Source organism: Heterocephalus glaber, unplaced genomic scaffold (assembly GCF_053883595.1).
Source record: "Heterocephalus glaber isolate CG9 unplaced genomic scaffold, H.glaber_assembly_v1.0 deba00001547, whole genome shotgun sequence".
NCBI lineage: Eukaryota > Metazoa > Chordata > Mammalia > Rodentia > Bathyergidae > Heterocephalus > Heterocephalus glaber.
The window spans coordinates 8318724-8334440 of record NW_028258340.1 but is presented as its reverse complement, the minus strand read 5'-3'; the positions used below and the strand labels follow the sequence as shown (position 1 = coordinate 8334440).

Sequence of the window (15717 nt, the reverse complement as noted above, 5' to 3'; positions counted from 1 at the left end):
TTCAAAGACAACCTGCACTACAAAGTGAGACCCTGTCTCAAAAAATAAATAAACGTGTCTGAACAAAAATTTGTACACAAATGTTCACAGCAGCATTATTCCTGACAGCCAAAAGTGGACACAGCCTAAATGTCCATGGACTGGTGACAGACAGATGTGCAGCTTCACACCCTGGGCTGCTTTGTTGCTGGAGAGGAGCAGGGGAGGCACTGGCACACGCGGGGACATGGGTGAGCCTTGCACCGCCACACCAAGTGGAAGAGGCCGGGCACAAAGGGCACATGGTGCATAGTGCTATTTCCACACAATGTCCAGAACAGGCCACTCGAGTCAGAACACAGCTGAGAGGCCACCGAGTGCTGCCGGGGGTGGGGGGTGGGGAAGCCACGGAAAGTGACCACTCATGAGCAGGAACTTTCTTTTGGGGGTGATGAAAATGTTCTAAAATTGATTATAGTGATGGCTGCATGACTGGATATACTAAAGTCCCCTGACTTGTACACTTCCAGTGTGTGAACTGTATGTGAGCTACACCTTGATACAGCTGGTATAAAAGCCACACCCTTTTCTTAGCCATTTTATAGCTTGGCAATATACTTTGTTGAGAAGGCTGTGGGGTGGTGACACACGTGGACCCCGTGGACAGGCAAATGTGGCAATATAGAACAAGACCGAGTCTGTATTTACTCCTTATCCCAGCAATACCAGCTTCAGGACTTTACTCTTAAAATTCCCCTATAACAACAAGAAAATGGCTATATACAAGGGTATTAAGCATTACTTGTACTTGCAAAAATAGTAGAAATGACCTAAGTGACCAAATAAAAGATCCTTGTTAAATAAACCATGATACATCCACACAGTGACCACTATGTAGCTGTTAAAAAAAGAATAAGGAAGATCCCTGTGAGGCATCCCTATGGGTGATACAGAGTAGTTTCCAGGATATTTTTTTTGGTTTTTGAAACAGGGTGTCACTATGTAATCCCCAGGCTGGCCTTGAACTCACAACCCTCCTGCTTCAGCCTCCTCAGTGCTGGAATTATAGGCGTGCACCAAGCCCAGTACCAGGATATACTGTCATGTGAGAAAAGAAAAATTAAAAAATATTATATCCTGTTAGCTTCTGTGTGAGAAAGGGGAAGTAAGGAAACATGCATATAGCTCCTTATTTTTTGTGAAAAGCAACACAGGAAGTAAAAAACAGACAACAGTGAAGTTAGTTCCTATAAGGTGTGAGGGTGCACAGAATGATACTGGCAAAGGAAGAAATGGCACTTATTTGTGCAGTTAATGCCAAAAGGTCAGAGAAGACAGCTTCAAGGAGCTTTTGCTTTCCAAACTTGGGCCAACCTGAGCATCCAAATTCACAGGGCAGAGAAGTTTTGGGGGTGGGGAGTGGGGTACTGGGCATCGAACCCAGGACCTCTGCACTGAACTACATCCCCAACCTGTTTTTTTTTTTTTTTTTGAGACTAAGTCACTAAGTTACTCCAGCTGGGCTCAAACTTGCAATCTTCCTGCCTCAGCCGCCCAGAGTGCTGGGATTAGAGGCATGCACTACCACACCGGCTTAAGACAGTGAAAGATTATGACAGAGTGAATAAAGTATGAATCCATGAGGCCGTATTGATAATAAATAGGTCCAGGGCCAGGGATTTAGCTCAGTGGCGCTGCACCTGCCTCACAAGCACAAAGTCCTGAGTTTGATCCCTGGTACTAGGGGGAAAAAAAAGAAAAAGAAAATAAAGAAAGAAATCAATAGATCCTGTCTAATGCTGACTGATGTATGTGTTAGAGTTGGACACTGTCCCTTTCAACTCCTCACAGTAAGTAGTGACTGGGACTAGAGTCACTGCATGGGAGAGAAAGCCTGATGAGGAGGTGTTCCGTCCCCACGCGTCTTCCTACCACTGCTGTCAGCTGCACCAGGCTGAGTGGACACGCACAGGTGGGAAGTGGGCAGTCTGCTGGCTGGTGAGGAAGCATTCATCCTGACGAGGGTGGAGAGGTGTGCGTGGGAAGGACGAGGCTGGCTTCTGCAGTGTTCGCCTGCGACCTAAACTGAATGGGGAGGAGCCCACAGGCAAACCCTGAGTGAGGGACGTTCTGTAAAACAACTGACCTCTACTCTCACCAAAACGTCCACGTTGTGTGAAACGGACAGACCGAGGGGCTGTCCCACACCCCAGGGAACTGCCGCTAAATGCCCCGAACCAGACCGAAATGGGGCGTGGACTGAAAGAAAACGCCACCAAGGACACGATTGGGGCAGCTGATAAAATGGGAACATTGACTAGAGATGAAGAGTTGTATCAGTCTCCCGTTTCCTAAGCCCATGACTACTGGGTTACATCACAGCAGACCTCTGCTCCTAGGAAGTGTAACAGAGTGAAGCAGCATGACATCTGCAACCTGCTCTCAAAGGTTTAGGGACAAGAAATAGCAACGTGCATTCGAGATGTGTGTGCATGCATGTGTGTGTGTGTGTGTGTGTTTGTGGTGTACACTTAGATACACACACATATACATCAGTAAAGGGAATGAGAAAACAAACATGGCAGTGTTTAAAATGGGTGTCACAGCTGGCTCCATGTCAGCTTAGTTAAGCTGGGACCATGTTTCCCAGAATCCTTGCCGGGGTGGGAGCTGCTCAGTGGTCCGTAGGAGGCTTCCTGCATGGAGGTGAAGTTGGGCAGCAGAGGTCAGGCGCTCTGGTCACTCCTCCGCTGAGTCCAGCTCTTCTTCCCTCTGTGACTCTCAGTGACGGACACTGCCCTGCCTGGCTCTTCCTGTTGACTGATGGCTTCCTCCCCTGGTCCTCCAAGTCCTGAGCCAGTTCAGACCCTGTCACCTCTCTGGCTCCCTCCCTGGCCCTGGCCCATATGATCCCTGGAACGAACACTTGTTGCCTGGCAGGAGCGGGCACTGGTATGTGAGTAAAGGCTGTGTAACAGTTCTCCATATTATTCTTACAGTTTCTTTGAGAATATGAAATATTTTCAAACAAAAGTTGTAGGGTTGGGGACAAAGCTCGATGACGGAGCACTTGCTTAGCATAGATGAGGACCTGGGTTCCATCCTCAGCATCATCCAAAAGAGATTTTTAAAAGTCAAAATTCTGTGGTTTTACCTATTTTTCGAAAATTCAAAATACTGGATGATCTTCTCATCGAAAGGCTGACCAAAGTTTTAATTTCTGGTGCAAAGATCAGGTATTAGGAGTAGGCACTAATCTATCTACTAGGAATGTGAAAGGTGGCAGAATACACCACCCCAAAATGTGCCACTTTGACATAACAATTACTTCAAGCTCAAGGCACTTGACAAATAGAAGATGCAAGCCAGGTGTGGTGGCACATGCCTATAATCCCAGCTACTCAGGAGGCTGAAGCAGGAGGGCCGAAAAAGGTCAGCCTGGGCAACTTACCGAGATTCTGTCTCAAAATAAAAAATAAAAAAGGCTGCGGATGTATCTCAGTGGTAGAGAGCTCCTAGATTCAATCTGCTGTGCCACAGGAAAAACCCCTAGCATATGCAAGAAAGGCCTTTTCATCTTTCCCTTTTCTCCCTGAAATCAGCAGATAAAAGCTCCCAGGTGAAAGATATCCTCCCTGTACCAGGAGAAAGAACATTTTTCCGATGACAGTCACAGCTGAGAGAATCCTGCACACACAGGCCTTGTGGGAATAATTCTTACTGCCCTTTACTCTCCCCATATAATTTAGTTATCTTTCCGTGATGTCCTCATCTGTTCTTTGGATCTTCATTTCCTTATGAAGACACCAAAGTCATGAGAATTTTTGTTTGTTTTTTGAGACAGAGTCTTGCTTTGTCGTTCAGGCTGGTCTTGAGCTCACTCTATAACCCAGGCTGGCCTTGAACTCATGGTGATTCTGTCTCAGCCTCCAGCTGTGAATCTTAATCTGCATAGTTTTTCTCCTGTTAATCTTAGATTAAGTCTCTGGCCCAGCTGGGGCATCTGGGGAGAGGTGAAGTTGGTCCTCCCCTACAGCAGGATCCCCGAGGAGGCCTGGGAGTGGGTGACTGCTGGGAAACAAGGCTGGAGGAAGCTGGGGGGGCGGGGTGCAAAACAACCTACTCCCATTGGCCAATTCACTGCATGACAGACCCAGACCAGCTGGCAACTTGAGGAGAATTTTTTAGCTGGACCAATTGAGGACGACACACAGCACTAATGTCCCCATTCCCCTGGAAGACGGAGAAGCACCAGCCTCCAGCTGCTGTAGTCACAGGAGAACAACAGTGAAGAATGCGGAAGATTAGAATCAGGGCCACAGATGGCTCCAAGATTACGGTCAGCAGTGCCTGAAAATAGCAGCTCCGGCACTTCCGCCTATTGTTTTATTCATCAGGCTTCTCTGGAGCCGCAATGCTATTTATTCCCCTTGGTAGAACTGAAGAGCAAATATTACAAGGAAATCAGCACAGGATATGGCAAAACAAATAAATAAAAGTTTCATAAAATACTCACAGCCTCGGTGTTCCATTTGCACAGTCATAATTCAGGAACACTTAGCTGTTTCTGTAAATGCTGGCCATCATTCCAGGGCAAATTTAACAAAATACATTTCTGATTTTTATTGCTTTAAATCATTAGACAGAAAAATCGTTAAAGAAGTGAAATGCTGCTATCACTAGAGTAATACTTGATTCGGGTAAGAATCATCAATGGATGTAAAAACAACTAGGTTAAATATTTGATGAGGAATAGATATCTACATAATCTCAAAGTATCTCTCTGCAAATTACTTATTAACTGGACAGGGGAAAACCCTGACTACAGTGGAGAAATGTGGCCAACACTAGCTTCACATCACTGATAGCCAGACGAATGGCCATCACGCTTCCCATGTGGGCCCAGGGCTGCCACCTTGCTTCCATGGTGACCCTGCCCAAAATGAGAGTCCTCGGGTAGACAGCTTAGTCCACTGGGATGCTATAATAAAGCACCTTGGATTGGGCCTTTATAAATAAGAGGAATATAGTTCTCACAGTCCTGGAGGCTGGGAGGCCTCAAATCAAGGCAGCAGCAGATTCCATGTCTGGTGAGGTCTCTCTACACCCAAGGTGGCGCTTTCCTGCTGTGTCCTCACATGGCAGGAGTGACAGAAAGTTCACAAAGGGTCTCCAGTGTGCCCTTGGACCTTTCTTCCCACCTTTCTATAAGGGGCCAATCACATTCACAAGGGCAGAGCTGTCATGAATTAATCACTCCCCAAAGACCCCACCTCCTAAACTGTCACTTTGGGGGTAGTGTCCAGCATATGAAATTGGGGGGCCGCATGCACATTCAGACCATGAAGTAGGCACGAGGAAACACCAAGTGAACCCCCACTGAGGGTCATTCCAGCAAACTGCAGCTTGTTCTTCTAAAATGCCAAGTCATTGTTATGGAAATCTTGGAAAGAAATACACAGAGACACAGAATTCGGATAAAATAATAAAATTTCTTCTCACGAGCGGGCGGGAATGCCAGAAACCAGTCTGGTCAGTATCCGCGAGCCCTTTCTTCAGCGTTTCCCTTTTTATATCCTTTTTAGCCATTATCTCATCCCTAGTGGTCTTTGATGTGTAAATACAATTCCAGTTCCTATTTACAAGTCACAGATACAAGATAGGCACATATACATTGTAAATTCACCCTGGCAGGGTAACTTCCTTAGGTTAATGAAATTACTGGTTAAAGAGTCAGATAATCGTCACCTTAAACAAGGAGTTACAGGAAAAGCAAATCTTAAAAGAACACATTACTTATTTTGCTTCTACAACTACCTTAATATTCAATCTATTAAGTTATCTAAAACTTTTCTGTATCATCATGAATCAAACACAGGAAGAAGTGTTGTTCTAGATTAAAGGAGACTGAAGAGACATTACATTAAATGCCACATGTAATCCTGGTCCGGATCTTGAAGTAGAAACACAAAATGATTTTTGTTTTTGGGACAGCTGGCAAACTTTGAGTACAAACTGTAAAGTATTATAAAGTATTCTATCAATGCTAAATGCCTTGGTTTTGATTATCATGGTCATGTAAAGTCTGAATGTCTATATGCTTAGGAAATGCACATTGAAGTTTTCCTTTTTTTCCATCCTGAAATGGAGTCTTACTCTTGCCCATGCTAGTCTCAAACTCCTAGGCTCAAGTGATCCTCCTGCCTCAGCCTCCTGAGTAGCCAGGACTACAGGTGTGTGTGCCCACTCCATCTCACACTGAAGTTCTTAAGACACACTTAGGGGTAGAGAGAAGATAAAATGAATGTAGCAAAATACAAATGTTGGTGAATCTAGGTAAAAGGCATATGAGAAGGGTTTTTTGAGGGAGGACATTTCTTGCTTTGTTATTATACTTTTAGACTATTCTAACTTTTACAAGAGTTTGAAATGATTTCAGAAGAAAAAGTGTAAAAGAACAACTAAAAAGCACTCTGGTCCGCTGTACCAGAACTCGCCAAAGAGTCGTGTAGGCCCAGGGTCATTCAGGTCAAGCGGATTGCATAGGGCTCATGGCTGAGAACCCAGGGCAGAAGAAATCGGACCACGGAGCACTTTCAAGACTGAGAAAACACAGGGACCTATCTTTGCGTTTGTTCTCTGTCATTTTCCCTCTAAGGGGCGCTGGCGAACTTACCAGCCATGCTCCTAATTGAGGGCCTCTCGGGCCAGTCACGCAGCAGCCCTCACAATTCATGCTCGGGAGGCACAAAGAGTAGAAATGCTCCTTCTGGTAATAAAAATGCAAGAGAAATTGTGTTTAAAATAACGATAAACCTGTAGCTGTTCAGTCTCATCAATTAAAATGCAGTGAAATGGGCCAGGCATGGTGGCACACAAGCATTCTTCGAGCCTGAGGCAGGAGGATCACAAATTCTGAGCCCAGCCTAGGCAATTTAAGTGAGACCCTGTCTCAAAATAAAAAATCAAAAGGGGCTGGGGAGGTAGCATAGTGCAAAGACCCTGGGTTCGATCTCCAGTACTGGAAAAAAAAAAAACAATCAGATGAACAAGCACCCCAGTGCAACGTATGGCAGGGCATCTACCTGTGGGTTGGGATAATCACAGGCCGGCAGTACTGATGTTCCCTAATCTTAAAACGTTGTCAGACATGTCAAATTTTCTACAGGTTTCTGTTTGTTTCTTTGTTTTCCTTTTGGTCTTTTGAGACAAGGTCTCACTATGTAGTCCAGGTTGGGCCTAAACTTGCTTTGTAGCCCAGGCTGGCCTTGAATTCATGATCTTCCTGCCTCAGCCTCCTGAGTACTGGGATTACAGGCATATACTATTACATCCAGCTCCATACTTGTGCTCATTCCTAGCCCTGTATCTTTCTCAGTCCATCCTGGTGACCCTCTTACTGTCTCTCTCTAACTGCTGGTCAGGTTCCATTACCGAGTCTTACCTTCCATTTCTAGTGTAGGTGTGGTCCACTCATTACCACTACCACAATCAATGAATATCCACACCTGTAATCCCAGCACTCGGGAGGGTGAGGTAAGGAGATCCCAAATTCAATTTAGCAAGATCTTGTTTCAAAATAAAAAATTAAATTAAATTTAAAAAGGGCAAGGGATGTAGCTTAGTGCAAAAGCCCTGGGTTCAGTCTCCAATACTACTGAAAAAATTTTTTTAGATTTGGTTTGTTTTGTTTTTTGAGACAGGGTCTTAACATGTAGTTCAGGCTGGTCTTAAACTTGCAGCCCAGGCTGGCCTTGAATTCACCGTGATTCTCCTGCCTCAGCCTTCTGAGTACTGGGATTATAGATGTGTACCACCACACCAGCAAAAAAAATTTATTAAACCTACCAGGAGCTGGGTGTAGTGGCACATGCCTGTGATCCCAGGACTCGGGAGGCTGAGGCAGGAAGATCCCTGTGAGTTTGAAGCCAGCCTGGGCTATACAGTGAGTTCAAGACCAGCCTGAACTACATAATGAAACCCTGTCTCAACAAAACAACAAAAAAAGACAGACTGTTTGTGATAACTTACACATATCCTTAGTTCCATCCCCATCACTGAGATACAATCCCTCACACAACTTAAAGGAGACCTGGATGTGGTGGCACATGCCTGTATTCCCAGCACCCAGGAGTCTGAGGCAGGAAGACTGCCAAAAGTTGGAGACCATTCTAAATTACCGTGCCACAAAAAAATATGCTTAAAGGAGGAGAGGTTTATTTTGGCTCACATTTTTAGCCCATTATTTGGTCAGGTCCCAGGCAGGAAAGGCTTGGTAGAAGGGGCGGGGGGAGGAAAGCTACTCATGTCAAGGCAGCCAGGAAGCAGCAAGCCAAGGGAGGAGCCAGAATGTAACGGAGATACCGCCTTCCAGGCCACGCCCCCAGCGACCCCCACCCCCAAGCCTGGCCTCCTAGCAACTCATTTAGCTATAAACTAATCAGCGCACTAATCCACCAATGAGTACAGCACCCCTGATCCAGTCACCTCCTGGAGCCCCACCTCTGACACAGGAGGCTTGGGCGGGGGCGGCTGGAAACAAACTATGACACATCCCACGTACTTCAAATCATCTCCACACCACACATAATACCTGATGCGATGTAAAGGCTGTGTGAATAGTTGCTAAACTGTATTGTTCAGGGAATAATAACAAGAAAGAAAAATGTCTGTACATGCTCAGTACAGATGAAATTTTTTCCCATTTTCAATCAGTTGGGTAACTCCAGATGCAGAACTCATGCAGATGGTAGGCAACTGTATGCACCCCAACATCTGTCAGCACCTACCAGACAGTCATTTCCACACCGAGCGCACCCCTATTTGCCTAGCTGGAAATGCCCTTTGGGATAGGCAGGACTTGTCATGGTGCATATAGACCACATCCAGTCAACTCGTGACAAAGTCTGTGGGCAGAGGCAGTGTTTCTTTCCTAGGTCATTGATGTTTTGGGAGGAAGTGCTGGGGACAGACTCAGGGTCTCAAGCAAGCTAAGCATGCGCTCTACCACTAAGCCACAGCCCAGCCCCGAAAGAAATACAGCTGGTCATTCCTTCTCTGGCCTAAAGGAACTCATAACACAGAACAACAAACACACACCAGAAGTCACAGGGATTTGTGCAGAAGCTTGACTTGAGAAATAGGAAACCTTGATCCTGTTTTCTCAGGAATTCGCTGGGTCACCATGGCAAATGTGACACTCTCCCAAGGCCTCACACCTGCTTTGTAAAGTGAGCGGGCTGGGCTGGATGATAATATGACCACAGCTACAATTCACTGAGCACCTGCTGTGTAGCAGGCCCCACACAAAGCACTTGCTGCGGACGAACACACTGGAACCTCCTGACATGGCTGTGTGGTTGCCACCACTGGCGTCTTTCTTTCACTTCTACTTCTATAATTAGATGTTTTCAAGTAATATGGTGGATTGTACTTTCCAAAGGTGGCTACAATGATATTTTTCATCTCAACCTGGCCTGGTAGCACACACCTGTAATCCCAGCACTTGGGAGGCTGAGGCAGGAAGATCATCACAAGTTTGAGGCTAACCTGGGCTACACAGTCAGTTCAGGGCCACACTGAACTACAAAGTGAAATCCAGTCTCAAAAAAATGAGAACAATATTTTGCATCTTGTATGCTCTTCTTTGTCTTTGACACATCTGACTTTGAGAGGTGAGTCTATGTCTGCTTCCACTGAATTTGGGTAGCCTGATGACTATAGAGAAAGTGAAATGCATGACTTCTGAGTCTGGGTCCATAAAAACCTATATAGCTTAGCCCAGTGTGGTGGCTCACACCTGTAATCCCAGCTACTTAGGAGCCTGAGGCCAATATTAACAAAAGTGATATACAGGTCTATTTCAATACCTACATAAATACCAACAACATTCTTCACAAAACTAGAAAAAACAATCTTTTTTTTTTTTGGTACTGGGGATGAACTCAGGACCTTGTGCTTTCGAGGCAGGCGACGGAACCACTGAGCTAAATTCCCGGCCCTAGAAAAAACAATCTTAAAATTCATATAGAACCAGAAGAGACCTAGAATAGCCAAGCAATCTTTTTTTTTGTAGCAGAAATTGAACTCAGGACCTTATGCTTTCGAGACTGGCATAGGCAAGCAATCTTGAGCAAAAAAAAGCAAAGCAGGAGGCATCACAATCCCAATTTCAAGTTATACTACAAAGCTATAGTAACAAAAACAGCATAGTACTAGCATAAAAACAGACATGTAGGGCCGGGGATTTAGCTCAGTGGTAAAGGCTGGGGGTATAGCTCAGTGGTAAAGCCCTTGCCTAGCATGTACAAGCTCCTGGGTTCTATCCCCAGCACCACAAAAACTACAAAATAGCATATATTAGTTTCCTTTGCTGGACAAAGAATTATCACAAACCTTGTGGCTTAAATCAATGGACCATTTGTTGGTCCATTATTCTATAGGTCAGAATTCTGGGCACAGTATGGTTGAGTTCTCAGAGTCTCACAAGGCTGAAATGAAGGTGTTAACCAGATTGACTTCTTGGAGACTCGGGAAAAGCTACTTCCAAGTTCATTCATGTTATTAGCAGAATTCAGTTCTTTATGTTTTGGGGATTTTTTGGTTTTTGTTTTTGTTGTTTTGTAGTACTGGGGATTGAACTCAGGACCTTGTGCTTGTGAGCCAGGCATGGCACCACTGAGGTAAATCCCCGTCAGTTCTTTATGGTTTTAAAACTGAGGTCACTGTTTCCTCATTGGCTGTCAGATGGGGGCAGCCTGCATTCCTTATCATGTGGCTACCTCCACCTTCCAAACCAGCTGTGAAGAATATCTCTCATGTCAAATCCATCTCATGCTTCCAATCTCCGACTTCCTCTGTCTCTGACCTCTAGACTCAGATTTAAATGGCTTGTGTAAGTAGGTCAGGTCCATGTGAATGATCTCCCTATAGTAAGGTCAGCCAATTTGAGACCTCAATTACACCTGTAAAGTACCTTTTGTCATGATGGCCATAGATTCCACTCACACTCAAGGGAAGATTATACTCAAGGGTATTACGGTTTATCTCTAGATGTGTTCCCAAAGTCTCATGAGCTCATAGGTGGGGCTTTTGGGAGTAATGGGATCATGGGCTTGTGATACTAGATTAGTCTGCTGATTAGTTTAGCATAGTTCTGGGTGTGGATGGTGGATTTACTGAAGAGGAAAGACCCACCCTGGGTGTGGATGGCACCAACCCATAGGCTTGTAGCCTGGATGAAATAAACAGGGAAAGTAGAAGGAAGTTGCTCTGCTTCCTGCCTGCCACGCCATGGACTGTTTCTCCTCTACCATGTTACCCTGCCTTGGACCCAGCCTGACTATGGGCTGAAACCTCTACAAACTGTGAGCTAAAATAAACTTTTCTCCTTTATCTTGTGGGTGTTAGATATTTTGTCCCAGCAAAGAGAAAGTAACTAAACCACTGGGGTCATCTTAGAATTCTACTGACCACACAGTTTCTGCTTGGTTCTTTTGTATGTTTGATCTTGAAGCTCACCCACTATGCTGTGAGGAAGCCCGTGCAGCCTGTGGAGTGGCCCATGTGGGTCAAAACTCCCCACCAACAACCAGCATCAACCAGCCAGCCATACAAGGGAGCATTTTGAAAATGGATCTTCCAGTCCCAAGCTGAGCAACCCTGCTGGTGATACACGGAGCAGACGAGGTGGCCCCACTAAGTTCTGCCCAACTTGCAAATTTCTGAGTAAAATCGCGGATTGTTGTTCTACGCCACAAAGTTTTGGGGTGATTTGTTACACAGCCATAGGTAATCAAAACCAAGTAGGGAAAGGTGCAGAGCCAGCCTCCGGGTGCCGGGGCTCAAACTGGGTGCAGGCATGGCCCGGCTCCAGTCTCCCGCACTCACGCTGCTGCTGCTGCCGCTCCTAGCCAGTGAGGTCTGCGACCACTGTCTAGAGGACCATGCTGAAGACCATCCGGAACGGGGTGGACAAGATCGACACATACCTGAATGCCGCGCTGCTCCTGCTGTGAGGCGAGGATGGGCCGTGCCAGTACTGGTGCAGCGACGGATCGAAGCCTTTTCCACACTATGGGTACAAACCTTCTCTGCCGAATGGGTGCGGCTCTCTGCTGTTCAGCGTTTACCTTAATGTTGGGATCCCTTCCCTGACCAAGTGCTGCAACCAGCATGATCGGTGCTACGAGACTTGTGGCAAGAGCAAGAATGACTATGACGAGTTCCACTACTGCCTCTCCAAGATCTGTCAGGGCGTGCATAAGACCCTGGGCTTGGCTCAGAACGTGCAGGCCTGTGAGACAGTGGTGGAGCTCCTGTTCGACAGCATCATCCATCTGGGCTGCAAGCTGTACCTGGACACCAGCGAGCCGCCTGTAGGTGTTGCTTCGAGGAGAAGACTGATCTCTAAGAAGGTCTGACAGCTGGGGACAGGCCAGGATGGATAATTTAACCTTTGCCAAAAAACTGATGTTTTCACAGCATAAAGCTGCCTGGCTTTGGTAAAAGGGTCATTTAAGACCTAACAAGATTAGGGGCCGGGGATTTAGCTCAGTGGTTCCGCCACCTGCCTCAAAAGTGCAACGTCCCGAGTTTGATTCCCGGTACCAAAACAAAACAAAACAAAAACCTAACAAGACCATATTTTGATGTTAAAACCTCTAAGAAAAACACACACACACACACACACACACACACACACACACAAATAGCCAGGTGTGGTGGCGAACACTCCAGAGGCTGAGGCAGGAGGATCACCAGAAGTTCAAGGCCAATATGGGATACACAGTGAGACCCTGTCTCAAAAAGAAAAAGTTTGAGGAGATGGAGAGGAGGGTGTGGCTGCCTTTTCAGGTGTCTTTCTGGATGTTGCTGCCTCAGTGGCCAAATTATCTCGATCAGTGTCAAAAACAGGAATGTGCTAGGGAAGACATTTTGAAAAGAAGAGTGTGTAACTCTGTCAGAGTATATATATATTTTTAAATGTGATCAGATATATTCATTCACTATAAGGTCTATTCAACATTATCTTATTTGGAAATAAGGGGAAATCTTCACTTATAAGTATTATTTGTTTACTATAAAATTTTCAATAAACATTTATGCCTGGAAGGAACCAAAAAAAACCAAAACAAGTAATGACCTATATATGATCTACAAGTACTGAAAGCCTCTTCTACAAGGAGGAATAGCTTACACTTCTTTTAGGATGGTGAAATATGTAGCAGTGTAGGCCTAAAAGGTCATTCAATACATCCTTGCTGATTTATCAAAACTTATACTGAACTGATTTGCACCAGTATAGCCATCATCATATCAGGAAATCCAGCACTTACAAAGGGTTATCTAAGGCCAGGGATTTAGCTCAGTGGTTCCAGTGCCTGCCTTGCAAGTGCAAGGTCCCAAGTTCAATCTCTGGTACCAAAAAAAAAAAAGGGTTATCTAAAAATTATGCTGCTTTCCTTTTGAGCAATGGCTATATTTTAAAGTGCTATCTGTAAAATATTTGGGATATAAATGAACATAGATAATAAACATTAATTTTAAAGCTACAATGAACTTGTTTGTAAATCACTAAAGTATTAATATTTCAAAGCATGTTCAATTATTTTTTAATTGCTATTTTTATTGGAAAAAGTAGAAAACATTGGGAAAATAATCACTAATTTTTTCATTGAAGAATTTTCCTCAACAGATAGATCAGGTGAAAGACTGCTGGAGAATAGAATACCCACTGTCAAAGCGTCCACCTCCCTCTGATTATCTGTTGATTACCGAGGGGTAAGGTACCTTTACCACAATGAAGAAACCTGTCCGACAATGCTGTAGCCAAGGATCAAACTTACTGCGGATGACATACACAGTGACATTGGGGGCTTCCCAATGTGCTGCACTAAAGATCATCTGTGTAGTTATTTTGCCACACACACACACACACACACACACACACACACACACACACAAAATTTAACCTAAATCTGATTATGAGAAAGCAGACAAATCCAAATTAAGGGCATTCTGAAAAATCACTGATTTGGACTCTTCAAAAATCTCAGTATCATAATAGCCATAAACAGCTGGGGAACTCGTCTAGATTAAAGGAGATTAACCCGGGCCAGGGATTTAGCTCAGTGGTTCTGCCGCCTGCCCTGTAAGTGCAAGGACCCGAGTTCGATCCCTGGTGTCAAAAAAAAAAAATTAAAAAAAAGATTAACCCAAGAAATTAACAAAATGTGGATTGTGACTGGATCTTGAATCTCCTCTCTGCAATAAGAAAAACAGCCATAAAACTATAAAATCCAAATATGCACTGCATAGTAGATAATAGTGCCATACTAAATGTTACTTATCTGTGTGGATTGTGGTTAAACAGGCAAAAGTCCTTGTTCTTAAGAGACGTGGTAACATTTAGAGGTGAAGTGTCACTGTGCCTTCAAGTAACATTCAGGTAATTGTGGAAGGACCAAAGTCTGTACCTGGTTGAGGAAGTTTATGTCAACATCTAGTTGGACTGGACAAAGCGAGCAGTTTCTTCTGCATAGTGAACACAGCAGGTAGCCAGCTTGCCTCCCTCGGTGGCAGGTGGAGTCCTGAGTGCTTTAAAGTGGCCACAGCACCATAGGGAGGGAAGTAGAAGTTTCTGGTTCCACCTCTGACAAAGGAGTGAACACACAGGCACGCCAGCATGCTCTGGGGACTCTAAGAGGGTGAAGCCACGCCCTCCCATCGCGACTGGAACACACGACAGAGGCACGTGCGCAGTCTGAAGCACTTTACGGCAGGCACATGCCAGGTGCGAGGCCGCAGCGCCTGCTGCACGTTTGGCCTCCGTGCTCGAGGCATTGTGGGCTGGCAGTGCGACCATTGGGCCCCCTCCCACTGGGTGGTCATGGCAGGCTTGGGAGCGCTACTTCGGAGGGCGAGAGCCTACGTGAAGACCAAAGAGTTCCGGGACTACCTGACCAGCACGCACTTCTGGGGTCCTGTGGCCAACTGGGGCCTTCCACTGGCTGCCTTCAACGACATGAAGTCGCCGCCTGATATCATCAGTGGCCGTGTGACAACAGCGCTCTTCTTCTACTCCCTGGTTATCATGCGCTTCGCCTACCGCCTGCAGCCTCGAAACTATCTGCTGATGGCGTGCCACTGCACCAACGTGGTGGCGCAGAGTATGCAGGTCACCCGCTACCTGCACTACCACTATGGCAGCCGCGCTGCACCTGCCACCGGGACCCGCGACCCGCCGGCCACCACCAGCCCCAGTCCTGCGTCCTCCTCCTCGCAGAAACAAGCTCCGTAATGCCTGGGGGCAACGTTCTTTGCAGCGGGCAAGCACTAACTGAACTCTATTCCTCCTGAAGACACACCGATGGAAACTTTGGTTTTGACTCCCAAACAGTGCGAACCCCGGTGAAACTAGCAGTTTGGTTAATAAAGAAAAGGACATCAAGCTGAGGCTGCTGAGGGTTGCTTATTTCTTGTACTGGGAATAAAGTGTTTTCTGGGAGAGGGTAGGTTGGCTGGTCTCCCTCTTCACAGGACCTGAGAACCGAGGGTCAGATAGGGGAGGAAGACTGAATGGAAAACATTATCCACTAACTCATAGCTTTTTAAAAAAGCTCTGTGGAGAACATGTTTTTTGTTTCTTTTTGGTGTTCACAAGTAAGGGTTTTTAGTATGACATATAATCTAAAATTTGGTGCAGTCACAAATCCCTACACCAAAGGATATGTGTAT

At 45.6% G+C, this 15717-nt stretch overlaps 1 protein-coding gene and 1 pseudogene across 1 annotated transcript; both read left to right on the top strand.

Moving 5' to 3' along the window:
- Positions 1–2226: 2226 nt before the first annotated feature.
- Positions 2227–12391, top strand: LOC101708085 (group XIIA secretory phospholipase A2 pseudogene; annotated as a pseudogene).
- A 2378-nt stretch (positions 12392–14769) lies between these two features.
- Positions 14770–15419, top strand: Mpc1l (mitochondrial pyruvate carrier 1 like). The gene has a single exon (XM_004850018.3). It carries the CDS (start codon positions 14870–14872, stop codon positions 15278–15280), a length of 411 nt encoding a protein of 136 aa, XP_004850075.1. The 5' UTR covers positions 14770–14869; the 3' UTR covers positions 15281–15419.
- The last annotated feature ends 298 nt before the right edge of the window (positions 15420–15717 follow it).